Here is a 13,432-nt window from a genome sequence, read left to right on the forward strand (position 1 = left end):
TCCCTCCTCTGCGCGTGTCCGTGCAGAAAGGGAAGAGGCAGTGTGGGAGGTTCAATTTTTTTTTTCTTCTTCTTACTTGGAAGATTTTACTAACTACAACATCTATACATTGTACAGATTTAACCGAGACTCGTATGTGTGTGTGTGTGTGTGTGTGTTGCTTGAAAATGAAGCCACACCATGGCATGAGTGTGAAGAAATCCAGGTCGAGCCTTGTGCACATGCACAACATATCTGTCCTCGTCCCATCTGTGCTTGCATAGCAAACTCATTCGGTCATCTGTATTGTTGCAGGTTTGTAACAGTTTTTTTTTTTTTTTACCAATCCAATGATCACAAATCACATTTTTTTTTACACATCTGCCACGTTCACTGCAACACGTCCATGTGATACCTTTGGTTAGGGTGACACCTGCTGACAAAGGAGTTGTACTGCCCTCAATCCACACGTATACAACCATGAGTTGTGTCTACATAACTGTGTTGTGTTCTTTTGAGATGCTACCTAATGCAAATAATATTGCCATAAAGTCATTAGCCTTGCCAGCTGCAGTGCAGATCAGGAACTGTGTAGTGAAAAACAAAAGGTGGAACTTCAAAGAATCAACGTGACCATTGACAGCAGCAGGAAGTGAAATTAAAGCACACCCAGATCTTTATTTGTTTTATGTAAAACAGTATGGTTTCTGTATTGTAAAGTACCGTAGTCAAATTAGATAGATAAATTAGATTAGTGCTATACCACTATTTATTCCAGGTGAGATATACATTTCTAATGAAGTCGTTTCATATCATATAACGTTCAGCTGTTGCAACAATTTCATCATTTTGTAAAGGAGTCATGAAAGATAAAAACACCATAAACTGAATGTAAGAGTTAAAACTGGCTTTGGAGTCTAATGTAGAATACACTTTAATGTTTGTAGAAATCAGTGTAAAGCAAAAACATCTTGTTTATCCAAGTTTCCTGCCACCATTTCAACATGGCCCGGCTACAACAATGCTGTCTTTCTCATGACCTTCTCCTTCCACTTCTGTGTAACCAGGTTGTTGCTTCTGAAACTTCCAGGAAGGCCAGTAGTTCTTGCGTCGCTAAAAAAAAAAAAAGACAAGAAAATTTCAGTTTGATGAGGGCATGTATAATCAAAGCACGTCTGGATCGTGTCTGGGCAGGTGTAGGAGCTCACCTGGATGAGGTAAAGTGGTGATACAGCAGTAGGATGGTAGTTGATATAAACAGCAACAAGTATCAGAGCCAAAAGTAACACAAGTGCAGCTGCTATACCGGCTATCACTCCTGTGTTTGCCAACCCGTCAGTCTTGGTTGAAGAATCTGTCCTCACATCTGTATTGAAGATGAAGTGCCATAATTACTGGTCCTCATAAAACTCAACCATAACAGCTCTTACAAGTATTTACTCACCATTTCCAGTCTTAAATACACGTCGCTTGGTCTCATCTAAAAAAACAGACAGACAGCAGTCAGTTCCATACTTGTTTCATGGCAGAATCTTACTTTTGTTGAGCAGCTGTACCGTCGCTTTCACATCCTTTTTGAAGAGGAGTCAAAGAGGTCACATCCTCGATCTCTGGTGTGATAGAGGAATCGGTGGAGCTGTCAGCCCTGAAGTAATCCTCACAGGTTGCATCTTTGCTCTGCCCGTACACAATACAATAGATGCATGAGTCTCAAAAACAGCAAAGTAAGCAGATATTCATTCTTGATGTCCAGTGATACCTCGTCTGAACAGTCATAGTCCAGCCATTCTTGTCTGTGTCTGTCCATGCCATCTGAACACCTAAAACACACAGGACGATCATTTCTAACAGTTAACAACAGTGCTGTATATCAACATCTTGGCTAACCTAATGTCACACTCACCTCTGGAGTACATTGCACCAGCTGCAAGCAGAGGTTTGGTTGGATGAGAGGCAGAGCTCACAGCTGTCATGTTGCAGGCATGCTGAACAGAGAGACTTGTTTGAGCTGAGCATTGATACAGTCTAATATATTCAATAGTTGAAAATAATCCTCTAATGTCTTTACGTCAATGACGACAGATACGGATCACTTACTAGGAAGTGCAGTGAACTCAACAGCAGAGAGGCTGGTGATCTTTGTAGTGTCTATTTCAACCCGATGGTACTCATAGATCGTCCGCCGCTGGGCATCTGTGTGAGACATATGACAGGGGTTGACTCTCTGATGACTGATGTCTTTTGGTGTTGGTGCAGCACATTAGTGGACAGACATATACATCATTTCTGACCTGGTGATTGAGTAGAAGGTGATGTGACCATGAAGGCATCAGACAAACCGGCCTTCACTGGATGCTCAGCTGAACTGATCACATCTAATGACAGAGGTATCTGATAAACAGGCAAAAAAGAGGAATCACGTATACAGGCAGCAACAAGGAGGAAGAGAACAAGTGCACAGAACAGATGTGCGTCTCACATCTCGGTAGCTGAATGTGATGGTTCCTGTTTTGTAAAGGGCAGCCTGAAACGTAAAGGCTCCTTCTGACTCTTTCCCTGGGAGTCTGACGTGCTCCCACTGCACCACAAACACCTCACCTGAAGACAATGAATGTCAAACAAGAGTCAGACAACTATCTGTGAAATGAGGACATCAAACATCAGGTGGTATCTTACCATTATCCAGGTATTGCACGGTTGAATCTTTGGAGTAGCTGGGGTCAAAATTAGCCATTAGAGGTGCGATGTACTGTGTTGCGGTCAGCATACGGTGAGTAATGTCCCCTGTGAAGATGAACCCTGAAAAAAAAGGCCAGATGGAAAAATATGTAAGACTTGAATCAGACTTGTTACCTTGCAAAAACATCTATCTGCTCGTAACATATGCAGGAAAGGTCACTCCAACATCTGTTATAAAATCAGAAAGTACCTCCTGTTGCTATGGTAATCTGCCTCAGGTAATGTCCGTAAAAAGGAAAGTCAAACGACAGGGCAACCCTCTGCAAAGAGAGTACACGGAAACACAGAGAGAGAGAGAGAATGAGATATTTTAATACAGATTTATTACATTTTCAAGCATACTAAATTGTTTCAGTCATAGTTTGGCAAACACACATTACTGTCCTTTAGAGTCAGTTTCACCTCCCACTGACTCCACTTTCTTTAAATACAACATGTTATTAAAAACCTATTTGAGGGGGCACCCGGATTTGAACCGGGGACCTCTTGATCTGCAGTCAAATGCTCTACCACTGAGCTATACCCCCACAGGAGCACTGTTGAGTCTTATCATAACATATCGTTTATACAGGCACTTGTGTACACTGGCAATCTCAGCTTTGGCTTTGACAGCAGCATATGTGTTATAACATTTTCCTCAGTATGCAGTAATTATTTTGCAATGAATTAGCTAAAACATAGTAACAACTTGGCCGTGAGAAGCGGGTGTGGAGATCCACCATGATTTATTGTCAAAATCTGCATCATAAGTCTCAAATTCAAGAGGACAGATGGGAAAACTGACTCTGCTATAGCCAATGATGAAATGCTGCAGATTTAACTTATCACAATATAGTAATGAGTTTTAATTTCCCAAAGTGCAAGCACATTTTTCTACCTTAGCTAGCTTTATCCATTTATAATCTGAGGTAAGGACTGTTGCTTCAAGTGCTGCATCTCCAACAATAACCTGGATTGGATGTTTCTATAAAAGTACCCTGTTTCACCTTGGCGAATCCTGTGTTTTTCTGTGTTTTTCAGGCATTTTCCTTTCCTGATCCATCACATCTTTCCATATCAGGGTGAGCTCTTTGTATTACATAGGTCCCAGGTGTTGGACAACAGAGGTCAGACTGGGCAGGTGCTGACAGCCTCTGGCAGGCCTGTAGTTCTTGGCATCTACCAGCAGTCCCTTAGCTCTTCTTGCCTTATGTTTCAGACTGAACTTCCTCTTTGCACGCTCACACAGAAAATGTTAGGGCAAGATTTCAGGATTCTCTCCTTTGACAAATGCAGAATCAGCAGCTGTCTATTGTACTTGCCATTTGATTAAGTGAAGATTCGTATGTTTTAGTACCGGACATGCAGAATTCATTGCTTAGCTTGATTAAAAGCTACAATCAGATTTGCTTTTTTAATGAATGAGTTCATATTTGCATACTTGTCTCCATTTTGTATTACATATAGACATAAATACATATTTTTACAAGTAGGGGGCACCCAGATTTGAACTGGGGACCTCTTGATCTGCAGTCAAATGCTCTACCACTGAGCTATACCCCCTGTACATAGACATAAATAGCTCGATACATTAACCAAAATTAACCATGACCAGATGAAATAAGACACTAACTGACCTGTTTACTCTGATTTAATTAATTCTTTTCATCTATATGGATAATGATGTTCAGAAGGTAGGCAGGAAGCACCATGATTTGACCTGAGAACCTCTTGATTTGCAGTAAAATCTGCTGCCACTGAGCTATAACAACAGCTAGCTGATATGTTCACACTGATTAGTTAACATTCACATAAATATAAAAGCAAATATTTGAGACATGACTCAAGTGTTTTTATATACACGGAGCACCCAAAATTAAACTAGGGCCCCCTTGATCTGTAGTCAAATGCTCATTGAGCGATACACCTTATGAAAGCAACTAACTGGTTCTTACTGATGATCTGGTAAATTACAATTTCAATAAAAAACATGAAGATAATCTCTCTCAGGACATTTTTGTGTGTGAGACTCACCACAGCCTGCTTGTATGAATTTGACAGAATGCCATGGACTCTGACTTGGCCGTGTCGAATATCATTCATGTCTACCCATAGTTCCTGCGCACGCTGGTCTTCTGGGCCAAAACTACGCCATGTGTAGTACTTGCCAGAATCCTCCTTCCAGACAGAGAAGCACAGAGGATCAGAGGTTGTGATGGTGTGTCATACAGGCATATGGTTAAATCATATGATGTCATATACTTTTCCAAGTGAGTGGAAAAGAGTACATTGTACTTTCCAAAAGAGGGCAGTGTTTCAACTCCAACTAAAACAAACAGAACATACAAGAAAATAATAAATGCCACAAGCCATAACGTTCATGAGAAACACTGTGGTGTAGCACTCACCACTACACGTGTCATGTTGTCTGGCAGGGTGTCGATGGTTAGTCCTCCACCCAGGACCGCCCTGCTTATCCTGGTGTGGCCTGAGGACGACCTCTGCGCTCTGTGAGGATGACTGTCACCTCCGGTTGACTCTTCATGTTGTTGTGAGATCACAGTGTACCAGTTGTCTGTCAGAAATAATGAATATTGGGTTAGTACGCTGAGCAGCCCATTATGGGATGTGATCATATGAGCACTTTCTTTTATGTCAACCGATTCCCACATTCTCATTTCAATGTAAAAGACCCTGACAGCGGTACCACACACTGTCAGGAAACATCTCAGATGCCAGTTGTATTCAGACTCTCAGAATGATGTTTACAGTTGTTGCTCTGTGCCCAGCCAATCAGCAAAAGGAAAAATTACAATGTGCTTTTGAAATTGTCAGCCTTAGCCTCGTCAGTTAAAGCCATTGTTGACTGAAGACAAAAACAATACAAATAACATTTAGTGATGCTCGGAAGGAGCTGTCAAACCCAACAAACAATGGAAACCATATTTGGTAAGCAAACTGGGGTAGGTATGCTTTGTTTTAAAGTTTGGCGTGTTTTAATTTAAGGCTTGTCTTTCTTTCAAGCCACATATGATGTTAGGAATTTATTTTACTGTTGCGCCACACTGTGATTTTCTATCGAGTGTGGAAAGTACAAGTCTCCTGTTTGGATATGGACTTATGGCCATCTTGGTCAACCTGTTACAGCTGTACATTTGGAGCCAAACAGGGAAAAATGTCTTGGCGGAGCTCTCAAGAGTCAGTCCTATTGAGGTTCTACAAAGCACAGACAAAATATATGATATAGTCTGCAGAAATGTTCATGTTCAGTTCTATGTATGTATGTATGTATGTATGTATGTATGTATGTATGTATGTATGCATGCATGTATGTATGTATGTATGCATGCATGTATGTATATATGTATGCATGCATGTATGTATATATGTATGCATGCATGTATGTATGTATGTATCTATCTATCTATCTATCTATCTATCTATCTATCTATCTATCTATCTATCTATCGTGTTTTCGGAATATTACGGTGATTTGTTGCTGACTGTGCCTTTTTCAGGTACTTTACGGGACACGGCGATGACGTCACGCAGCAGCCTATATATACCCAGAAAACAGCCCTCACTTTCGCGGGGTGTCTCATCTAACCCTAAGTTAGGGCGGCCTCCTGTCCTTAACGTTGACTGGTTTCTTGTCTGGCTTCCAGTGAACAACAGGAGGTGTTTGAGGAGTACGAACAACGACAACTTAAAAAAAAAAAAAAAAAAAAGCCCAGACAATCACCCCGCCGTGTTCAGTTTCCCGTTCAAGAAACGCCGTGAACGTCCCGCCGTGGTCAGCTCGGCTGCCGCGAAGAGTTGGTCTCTGCTGCCGCGGTGTTTTCATGTCGGGATTAACTCGCAACTGAGCAGAGTAAAACTGAGCAGGGTGAGTTTAGCAGATCTCCCAGTGGTCTGTTAGAAATCCCGCGCTCAAACACCTGATCACCTTTGTTACACCGACCGTGCCAACCTGACTCGGGCTCGTGTGGGAAGCTCCACCAGCTCGAGCTAGCGCTAGCCTAGACCTGGAGGTAACACCAGCAGCACCGGTGTTTCACCTGGCCTTCCCCCTGAACTGTGGAGACACGGCCTGCTTAAAAGCACGGGGCGGAGTGGACCTTTGTTTGACCGCCTAAGTTGCTAAAATGTTGGCCTTTTTTCAAAGGCTTTCTGTTGTATTATAAAGCAGACTTCAGCCTCCATTTCACATTGCCTCTGTGACCCGTCTTTAGTTACTTTAGCAGCGTTTAACAGTGATTTCTTCCACTGAGCCGAAGCCACCTGTTTGCTCTCCAACACTCGTCGTTACAAACCTGGTTCAAATAAATTGTAATGACATCAACCCCCATGCAGCGCATTAGTGTCGTGGGTCTAGATCCTATCATGAAATACGCCTGGACCTTTTTTTTTTTTTAATGTTGAAAGAATTTGCTTTGCTTGTGAAATGGCTGAAAATTCCCCCAGCACTCGTGCAAAAGAATAAAAACATCTCAAAGAGACATTTACGTTCAATAAAACGTGACACAGACAGATGTTGAGGTTTGCAAATAACTTACAAAAGGGAGCAGGGCGTAGCACACTACGGTGTGAAAAATATGGTATAAAAGGGAACTCCACCTCCAACCACAAACCCACACTATTATACAAGGTGTCTGTTGTATTGGCCTCAAAGTGGACATGGAGTAACACCATGTTCAGACTAACCTGCCAAAGGAAATGCTTCAAATTAAGACATTTTATATGTTTTTTCAAGCCTAAGAAGACAATAGAGAACGTCCTCACATGCAGACATACCTCCCACTCCATGTCCTATTTTTACTAGCCCATGTTAATGAGAAAATTAACAGACTGGAGCGTAATCCATTATGCAGTTTTGCAGATGTTCATTGTCAAACAGAAAAGCAGCTCGACCCTGAGCGTTAGTCTTAAAACTGAAGAATCTGCCATATTTAGCTTCTAAACGTTTTCTTATGGGTACCAGCACCGGTTGCAGTGCTTCTTCTTCCAATGAATCGTTAGTTGACTTTGGTTGCATGCCTACATTTCTGTCCTAAGTGTTGGAGGCGAAACACAGGCCCGTTGGTTCCTCAACCATGTCCTGTGCCAAACCCCCAGAGTTGTGTCTGACACTGGCTGCTTGAAACACCACTCTGCATTCACACAATTATAATACTGATGACTTCCACAGCCATCAGAACAACAATGCGTCATTTAACAAGTTTCTGAAGCAACAGCCCAAATGTCTTCATAGGGAGCGTAGTTGTATTTGTCCATGAGTGTTACTCTCCACCCTTTGATTCAATTAAGTGGTGCGTCAATGCATTCGTGGCACTTCATATGTTAAACCTAGATGTGTGATTATTGAGCACCGGATCCGCCCTGTTATGGCATCCATGAGGTAAGAGGAGGAATAGCGTACGCACAGTTGTTGAGGCCTGCAATGCAGCAGATAAACATATCCTGGTTTATAATGGCTGGGAGGGGTTCAGACGTCTGGATGTGAAGTTGTGGCTTATAGCATCTACTCAGGTCATTGCTCTCACAGCCAGTAGTATTGAAATCACTGGCAGATAACCCAAACACAGAGACGGGAGTCATATTGAGAAACTGACAAAAAACTCCTGCTATACTTATCTATTTCTATTGAAATGATTCACTGGATTCCAAATATGACGAGCTCTTACTCTTACTTATCTTTAACCATGCATATAAAATACTGCTTACATTTGACTTTTGAAGGAGCGAAAACTTTACCATTATAAACAATATTTGTACACTTTTTGTGAGAAGTGAACTTTTTGAAACCTTTGGATGTCTCTGAACTACATTACACCCTGAACTCAATAATAAACTCACTCGCACTCCAACTAGCCTCGCAAATCTAGAAAATTATAGATCTATTCATCTATTTGTAGGAGCTTTATTGGTGAAGAGAGATAGTGATAAAGATTTATTTGATTTTAAAAGGACGTGTGTAGGATTTAATGGTATCTAGCGGTGGAGTTGCAGATTGCAACCACCTCCACTCACACTCCTATTCCAATTTTACAGGAGAAACTCTGGTAGCCATAAAACATGCAAAAACCCTGAAGGAGCCAGTCTTTAGTTTTTTTGGGCTACTGTGTTAAACATGGTGGACCCTTCTAAAGTGAAACAATATTTTCAGGTTATTATACACAAATGAAAACATAGTTATGCATATTATATTCCATAGATAGAGCCCCCTAATTGACACACCAGACTTTTATATTTAAGTTTAAGGTTTTCGTATAAAATAATATCTTTACTTACAGCTAACATCTGTTTGTAAAGTCCACATAATGCAATTTGATTTCATACTTATCTTTTCATAAATCCCCCTCAGCCCCCAAGACAAATCCAGTGGGAGAGAATTGCAACCGAATACCAAAGTGGTGAATCAATATTAAGTTGGACCTTGATTTTGTTTTGTACATGTGCTCTTCCTTTAGAAAAAGAACATGGTGCTGGCTCGGTTCGAAGTTAATTCCTAAGAATAGATAATGGTCTCTCTCACTGTTCATGTTGAGCCAAACAGCCAGACCATACCTCATCGTGCCAACGTGGAAATAGTGCTGGTGAGTTAGAAAGTTACAAAGATGTTGGTTGGTCAAAAACACTGATTCTGTGTTTGTTTGTTTCAGGGTGTAATGAGAGCAGTACTCAGACAAAGGATGGCAAGCATTATGTGAAAGACCTGTTAAGGTAAAACAGAAGCCAGTTATTTTTTTTCAAATATAGCCAATGAAAGTGCAGATGTTTTGGACAAAAAAAAAAAACTGACCTCTGCCCACTCTTTTAGGAGCTACCAAACCACGACATTTAGCTGCCTTTTTCTGTGAGCGGTCAGCTCAGAGCGGTCTGAGAGAACACACCCTTCCTGAGCAGAGGCTGGAGGAGCTGGCATGGACTCCTCAACATCACCCACAATAAACATGTATAGTTCATTTCAAGGCGTGTGGTTGACTTGCAGATGGTGCAATTTTTTAGTTCCATTCCACTGAATCAGACTTTTGTCAAAACAGTGATTTATAATTGAGAAAAGAAATGTTGTTGATGATGTTATTTAACACAAGACCCCTACATAGATTAATAAATGCTTCAGGAATGTCATAAGGTGGTAAATCACTTTGTATTTTGGCCAGTAATGAGCTGCTGACGTGCTATAGCAACAATCACCATGGAATGAATGCTTTGAGCACACAGATGAGATGTCATGCTATGTCACATGAGATGTGAATTTATAACATCCCTAAGAGGGTGCAGCAAAGCTACATTTCACAATAAAACTATAAGGACATTTCAAAATTTGGTTCAGCCTTGTTAAGAGAACTGGTTGCCTGACTTTCTTTCTCCTATGATGAAAGCAAGTCTCTGCATGGACGTGCTAGAAATGTCAATTCTTTGCTTTTCATTGTCTGATAAGAGACATGAATTAAGGAGACAGAGTTCAGGTCAAAGCCATTCCCCATACAAATGCTGTTCCAGATTAAAGTGTGGTTCAAGGAACAAGTTGCTCCGCTGTTGGCAGATAACTGTTTTTGTTCTTGCCTTTTGATTTTTCCTAAAACACAAGCATGCTTTTTTGCTGTTACAAGTCAAAATGCACATCACTTTTATGAAATAAGAGTCAGTCTGGGATCAATCTGGGATGCACAGACAATAACATCCTATCTATGATCTGATCTTGCAAAACAATCTTTTTACGCATTGCTCTTCATTCTTGTATTCCATGCTTAGCTCCAGCATGTCTGGATCAGCTTCAGGCCATTTGTTAAGAAAACCTCTCAGCAGTGCAGGAGACAAGAGGCCAAACATTGAGGTCATTGTCGGGTACACAATTCATTTTCAGTTCAGGGCTCTGTGTTTTTACAGTCTGATTCAGATGGCGTAGATAGCTCTCTTGGGACCAGAGTCATTTTTAAAAATCCGAGTAGTATATAATGTTGAGTGACACAACAGATAAGAGTAAATTAGACACAGGAAAGGAGGATATGCTAGGTTAATACTGACTGCTGACCCTTTATGTTGCAAGCACATATGCGAGCACCTCCTACATAGTAATCTGTGATGGTGTTTCATCTGCAACACATTTCCTCATCCAGAAAAACAATTTTAGGAAGTGTAGGGAATATATTCCATTTGATACTGCATCTCCTTAAACACTTCAGATGATGAATTAGTGTGGAGGCAGGAGAGAAGTTACACAGAGTACAGAAACAGTACAGAGTGGCCAGTCAAATTCCTCAGAGCTGGAAATAAATGAATATAAATGTCCCGAACAGACCTCCCTCCTGCATATCACTCAAAAACATACGGTTACTGATAAATCTGTGTTCACTGTCCAAGAGCTCCACAAGCCTCCAACAGTTTTGTGTCTAGCAGGGAGGCAAGAAGAAAAACAAAGTCTATATCTAATTTTAAACCTGAGACAGGCTGTTTGTGGGTTGTTGTTTAGACTCAGTGGCATGCTTGTGGAATGGGGTATTTTTATTGTACACTTTATTGTAAACTAGGCCATTTACTTTTGTGTTTAAAATTAAAAGGGCATGGCATGCTCATTTGCTTCTCCATAAAGACTCCTACTGAAGTTTATGCTGAGTTAAAATAGCGAGTACAGCACGAAGAGCAGCAATATAACAATTAAGAAGAAGTATATGAGCTATTTCTTTAACTCATGGCTGTGACAAGAAAAACATTTTTTTTTTGCATGCAGAGGTTGACTGCACAGACACAAACTAATAAAGATAATAAAGTGGAAGACAGACTTGGTACACCTGTAAGCTCGAGCATCTGTGGCAACACAGGTAGAAAGATTAAAGCAATGAGGACTGAGGGAAACCGGGTCTCACCTGTTTGCCGTTGATCCCAAACTCTTGCCAGCTCTGTTTGGGGAAGACAGAGGAACAGCATCACCAAACTGAAACACATGTCGGGCAGCAAAAGACAAAAATAATAACATAAAAAAAACACAGCTTTTTCTCTCTTCACGTCCTCCTCCTTTTCTTCTCCTCTTTGCAAAAACTGTTTTCTCTGAATCCCACTTGCACCCGTCACTCTCTTCCTCTCTCCGATTCTCCCTCTCTGCACACACACACACACACACGCATACACACAAATACACTCACACCAGCCTGTTTCTAACTACACCCTTTTCTCTCCTCCTCAGTGCTGTTCGTCCGTTGCCATGGTGATTACAAAAGACACAAGGATAAGCTGAGGAGGCTTTGGAGCAGACAGGAGAAGGTCGATCATATGTGCAGACTTTAAAGACCTGGACATTGAGTTTTTATTTATTTATTCCAGTTTCTCTCATAATTTGAGTAATCCAATGTCAGCAGAGTGTGTGGTGCCTCCCACTGTCCAACATGCTGCAAGGACAGCAAGAAAGCTAACATGATTGCTAACAATGCCAGGCCTGAAATCAGTGTTTTGATATTACACATTCCATGTCAGGTCTGTTTATGACTACCCAAAACATTATGTCTCTATTCTAACAACAACATCCTTCTGTTGCATATTAATTTCCAGCAGAAGTTTAGATCCCTCCATAAACCTTCTAAAGTTGAGTTGAAGGTTCTATGAAGCCTCAATGAAAACTGAATGGATATCTTATAAATGAGCAGTCTTTGAAGTGTGCAACTTCTCATTTGTGCTCCCCTGCAGACCTTCAGCAGAGAGGTGGTAACACAAAATTGGAATAATTTGGACTAAAAAGACTGTGACTTTGGAAGATACACACTTGATTCGCCTGAATCAGTCTGCTGAAAACTAATATGAGCTTACACATGCATTTTTTTTGTTTTATAAGCAGAGATTTCTAATGCTTTAAATTAGGAAATCATCTCATTCTCACATTCCAGTTGATAAGTGTGCTATCGCGATGCTCTTTATCAACCAAAGCATGCCATTAAATGTTGAGGCTTAAATGTGTCTTGAGATGTTTGTGTGCTCTAGATCAGCTACTGTCAAACTGAAAATAAAACAGCCCTGGGAATTCAGACATTGATTCATAAAGGAGGAAACCTTGTGATAACATATGGTAATTCATCTTAAAGTCTTGGAAAGGTTACATAAAATGATTTGAAAGACCAAAAGACAGAGAAGGCCAGGGCTTAGTATAAACATCCAGATGGGACCTCTCCTCAGCTGGAACATGTTATCCTGCCTGGGAGGAGCAGCTGTGACTCATCTATCATACTTGGATTACTGTATATGTATATACCAGTGTTCATGGAGGCATAGTGTAGCTAGAGTTAAATTTGCTTGTGTTACTTGTGTGGTGTGTAACCTGTATGTAGACTAAAAAAACTACAATCCTACACACACAAACAATCTAACCTATGCTGTATTTAGACTGTGTTCACCTCTTGTCTGTGTATAATAGCTATATCTTTAAGTTACTTACATGTCTACATGTCTACATATTTGGCTCTTATTAAGGGTCTTCAATGTTTTTCAAGCCGAGGACCTTAAAATCCAGCACCAAAATCAGTGTGCCATACAACCCCACTGTCCTTTGACCCAACTTTGTGATGAAATTATATTAGAAATTATATTAACCATTACTCATCACAGACTTTTAAATCTTTTGTTAAAATGCAGCTGTATTATTTAAAAGTAACACATTTACAAAATCTCTATCTAACACAGCTGTATTTGTTTAGTCTACAGACCACATTTTTAATTTTGATACTATAAAACTAAAATATTGCCC

At 40.6% G+C, this 13,432-nt stretch overlaps 1 protein-coding gene, 1 long non-coding RNA gene and 2 other non-coding genes across 5 annotated transcripts; 1 reads left to right on the forward strand and 3 right to left on the reverse strand.

Annotated features, from left to right (window-relative positions):
- Window positions 1–716: 716 nt before the first annotated feature.
- On the reverse strand, window positions 717–11,893 carry LOC104926558 (plexin domain-containing protein 1). Its single transcript, XM_010740439.3, has 14 exons — window positions 11,568–11,893; window positions 5,106–5,272; window positions 4,732–4,875; window positions 2,909–2,978; window positions 2,656–2,778; window positions 2,459–2,577; window positions 2,271–2,370; window positions 2,077–2,172; window positions 1,883–1,964; window positions 1,739–1,799; window positions 1,536–1,656; window positions 1,424–1,459; window positions 1,188–1,345; window positions 717–1,092 (listed from the first exon to the last, which is right to left on the reverse strand). The coding sequence occupies exons 1-14, from the start codon at window positions 11,644–11,646 to the stop codon at window positions 979–981; spliced, it is 1,470 nt and encodes a 489-aa protein (XP_010738741.2). The 5' UTR covers window positions 11,647–11,893; the 3' UTR covers window positions 717–978.
- trnac-gca (transfer RNA cysteine (anticodon GCA)) lies at window positions 3,174–3,245 on the reverse strand. Its single transcript has one exon. It is a non-coding gene; the product is annotated as a tRNA-Cys (tRNA).
- On the reverse strand, window positions 4,189–4,260 carry trnac-gca (transfer RNA cysteine (anticodon GCA)). The gene has a single exon. It is a non-coding gene; the product is annotated as a tRNA-Cys (tRNA).
- On the forward strand, window positions 6,233–11,899 carry LOC109138487 (uncharacterized). Of its 2 annotated transcripts, XR_002041944.2 has the most exons (4): window positions 8,658–9,293; window positions 9,360–9,420; window positions 9,518–9,652; window positions 11,885–11,899. It is a non-coding gene; the product is annotated as an uncharacterized LOC109138487 (long non-coding RNA). The 2 variants fall into 2 exon arrangements; XR_002041943.2 differs by lacking the exon at window positions 11,885–11,899 and having other exon boundaries at window positions 6,233–9,293; window positions 9,518–11,305.
- The last annotated feature ends 1,533 nt before the right edge of the window (window positions 11,900–13,432 follow it).

The sequence above is a fragment of the Larimichthys crocea genome, chromosome XII (assembly GCF_000972845.2).
Source record: "Larimichthys crocea isolate SSNF chromosome XII, L_crocea_2.0, whole genome shotgun sequence".
Classification (NCBI taxonomy): domain Eukaryota; kingdom Metazoa; phylum Chordata; class Actinopteri; family Sciaenidae; genus Larimichthys; species Larimichthys crocea.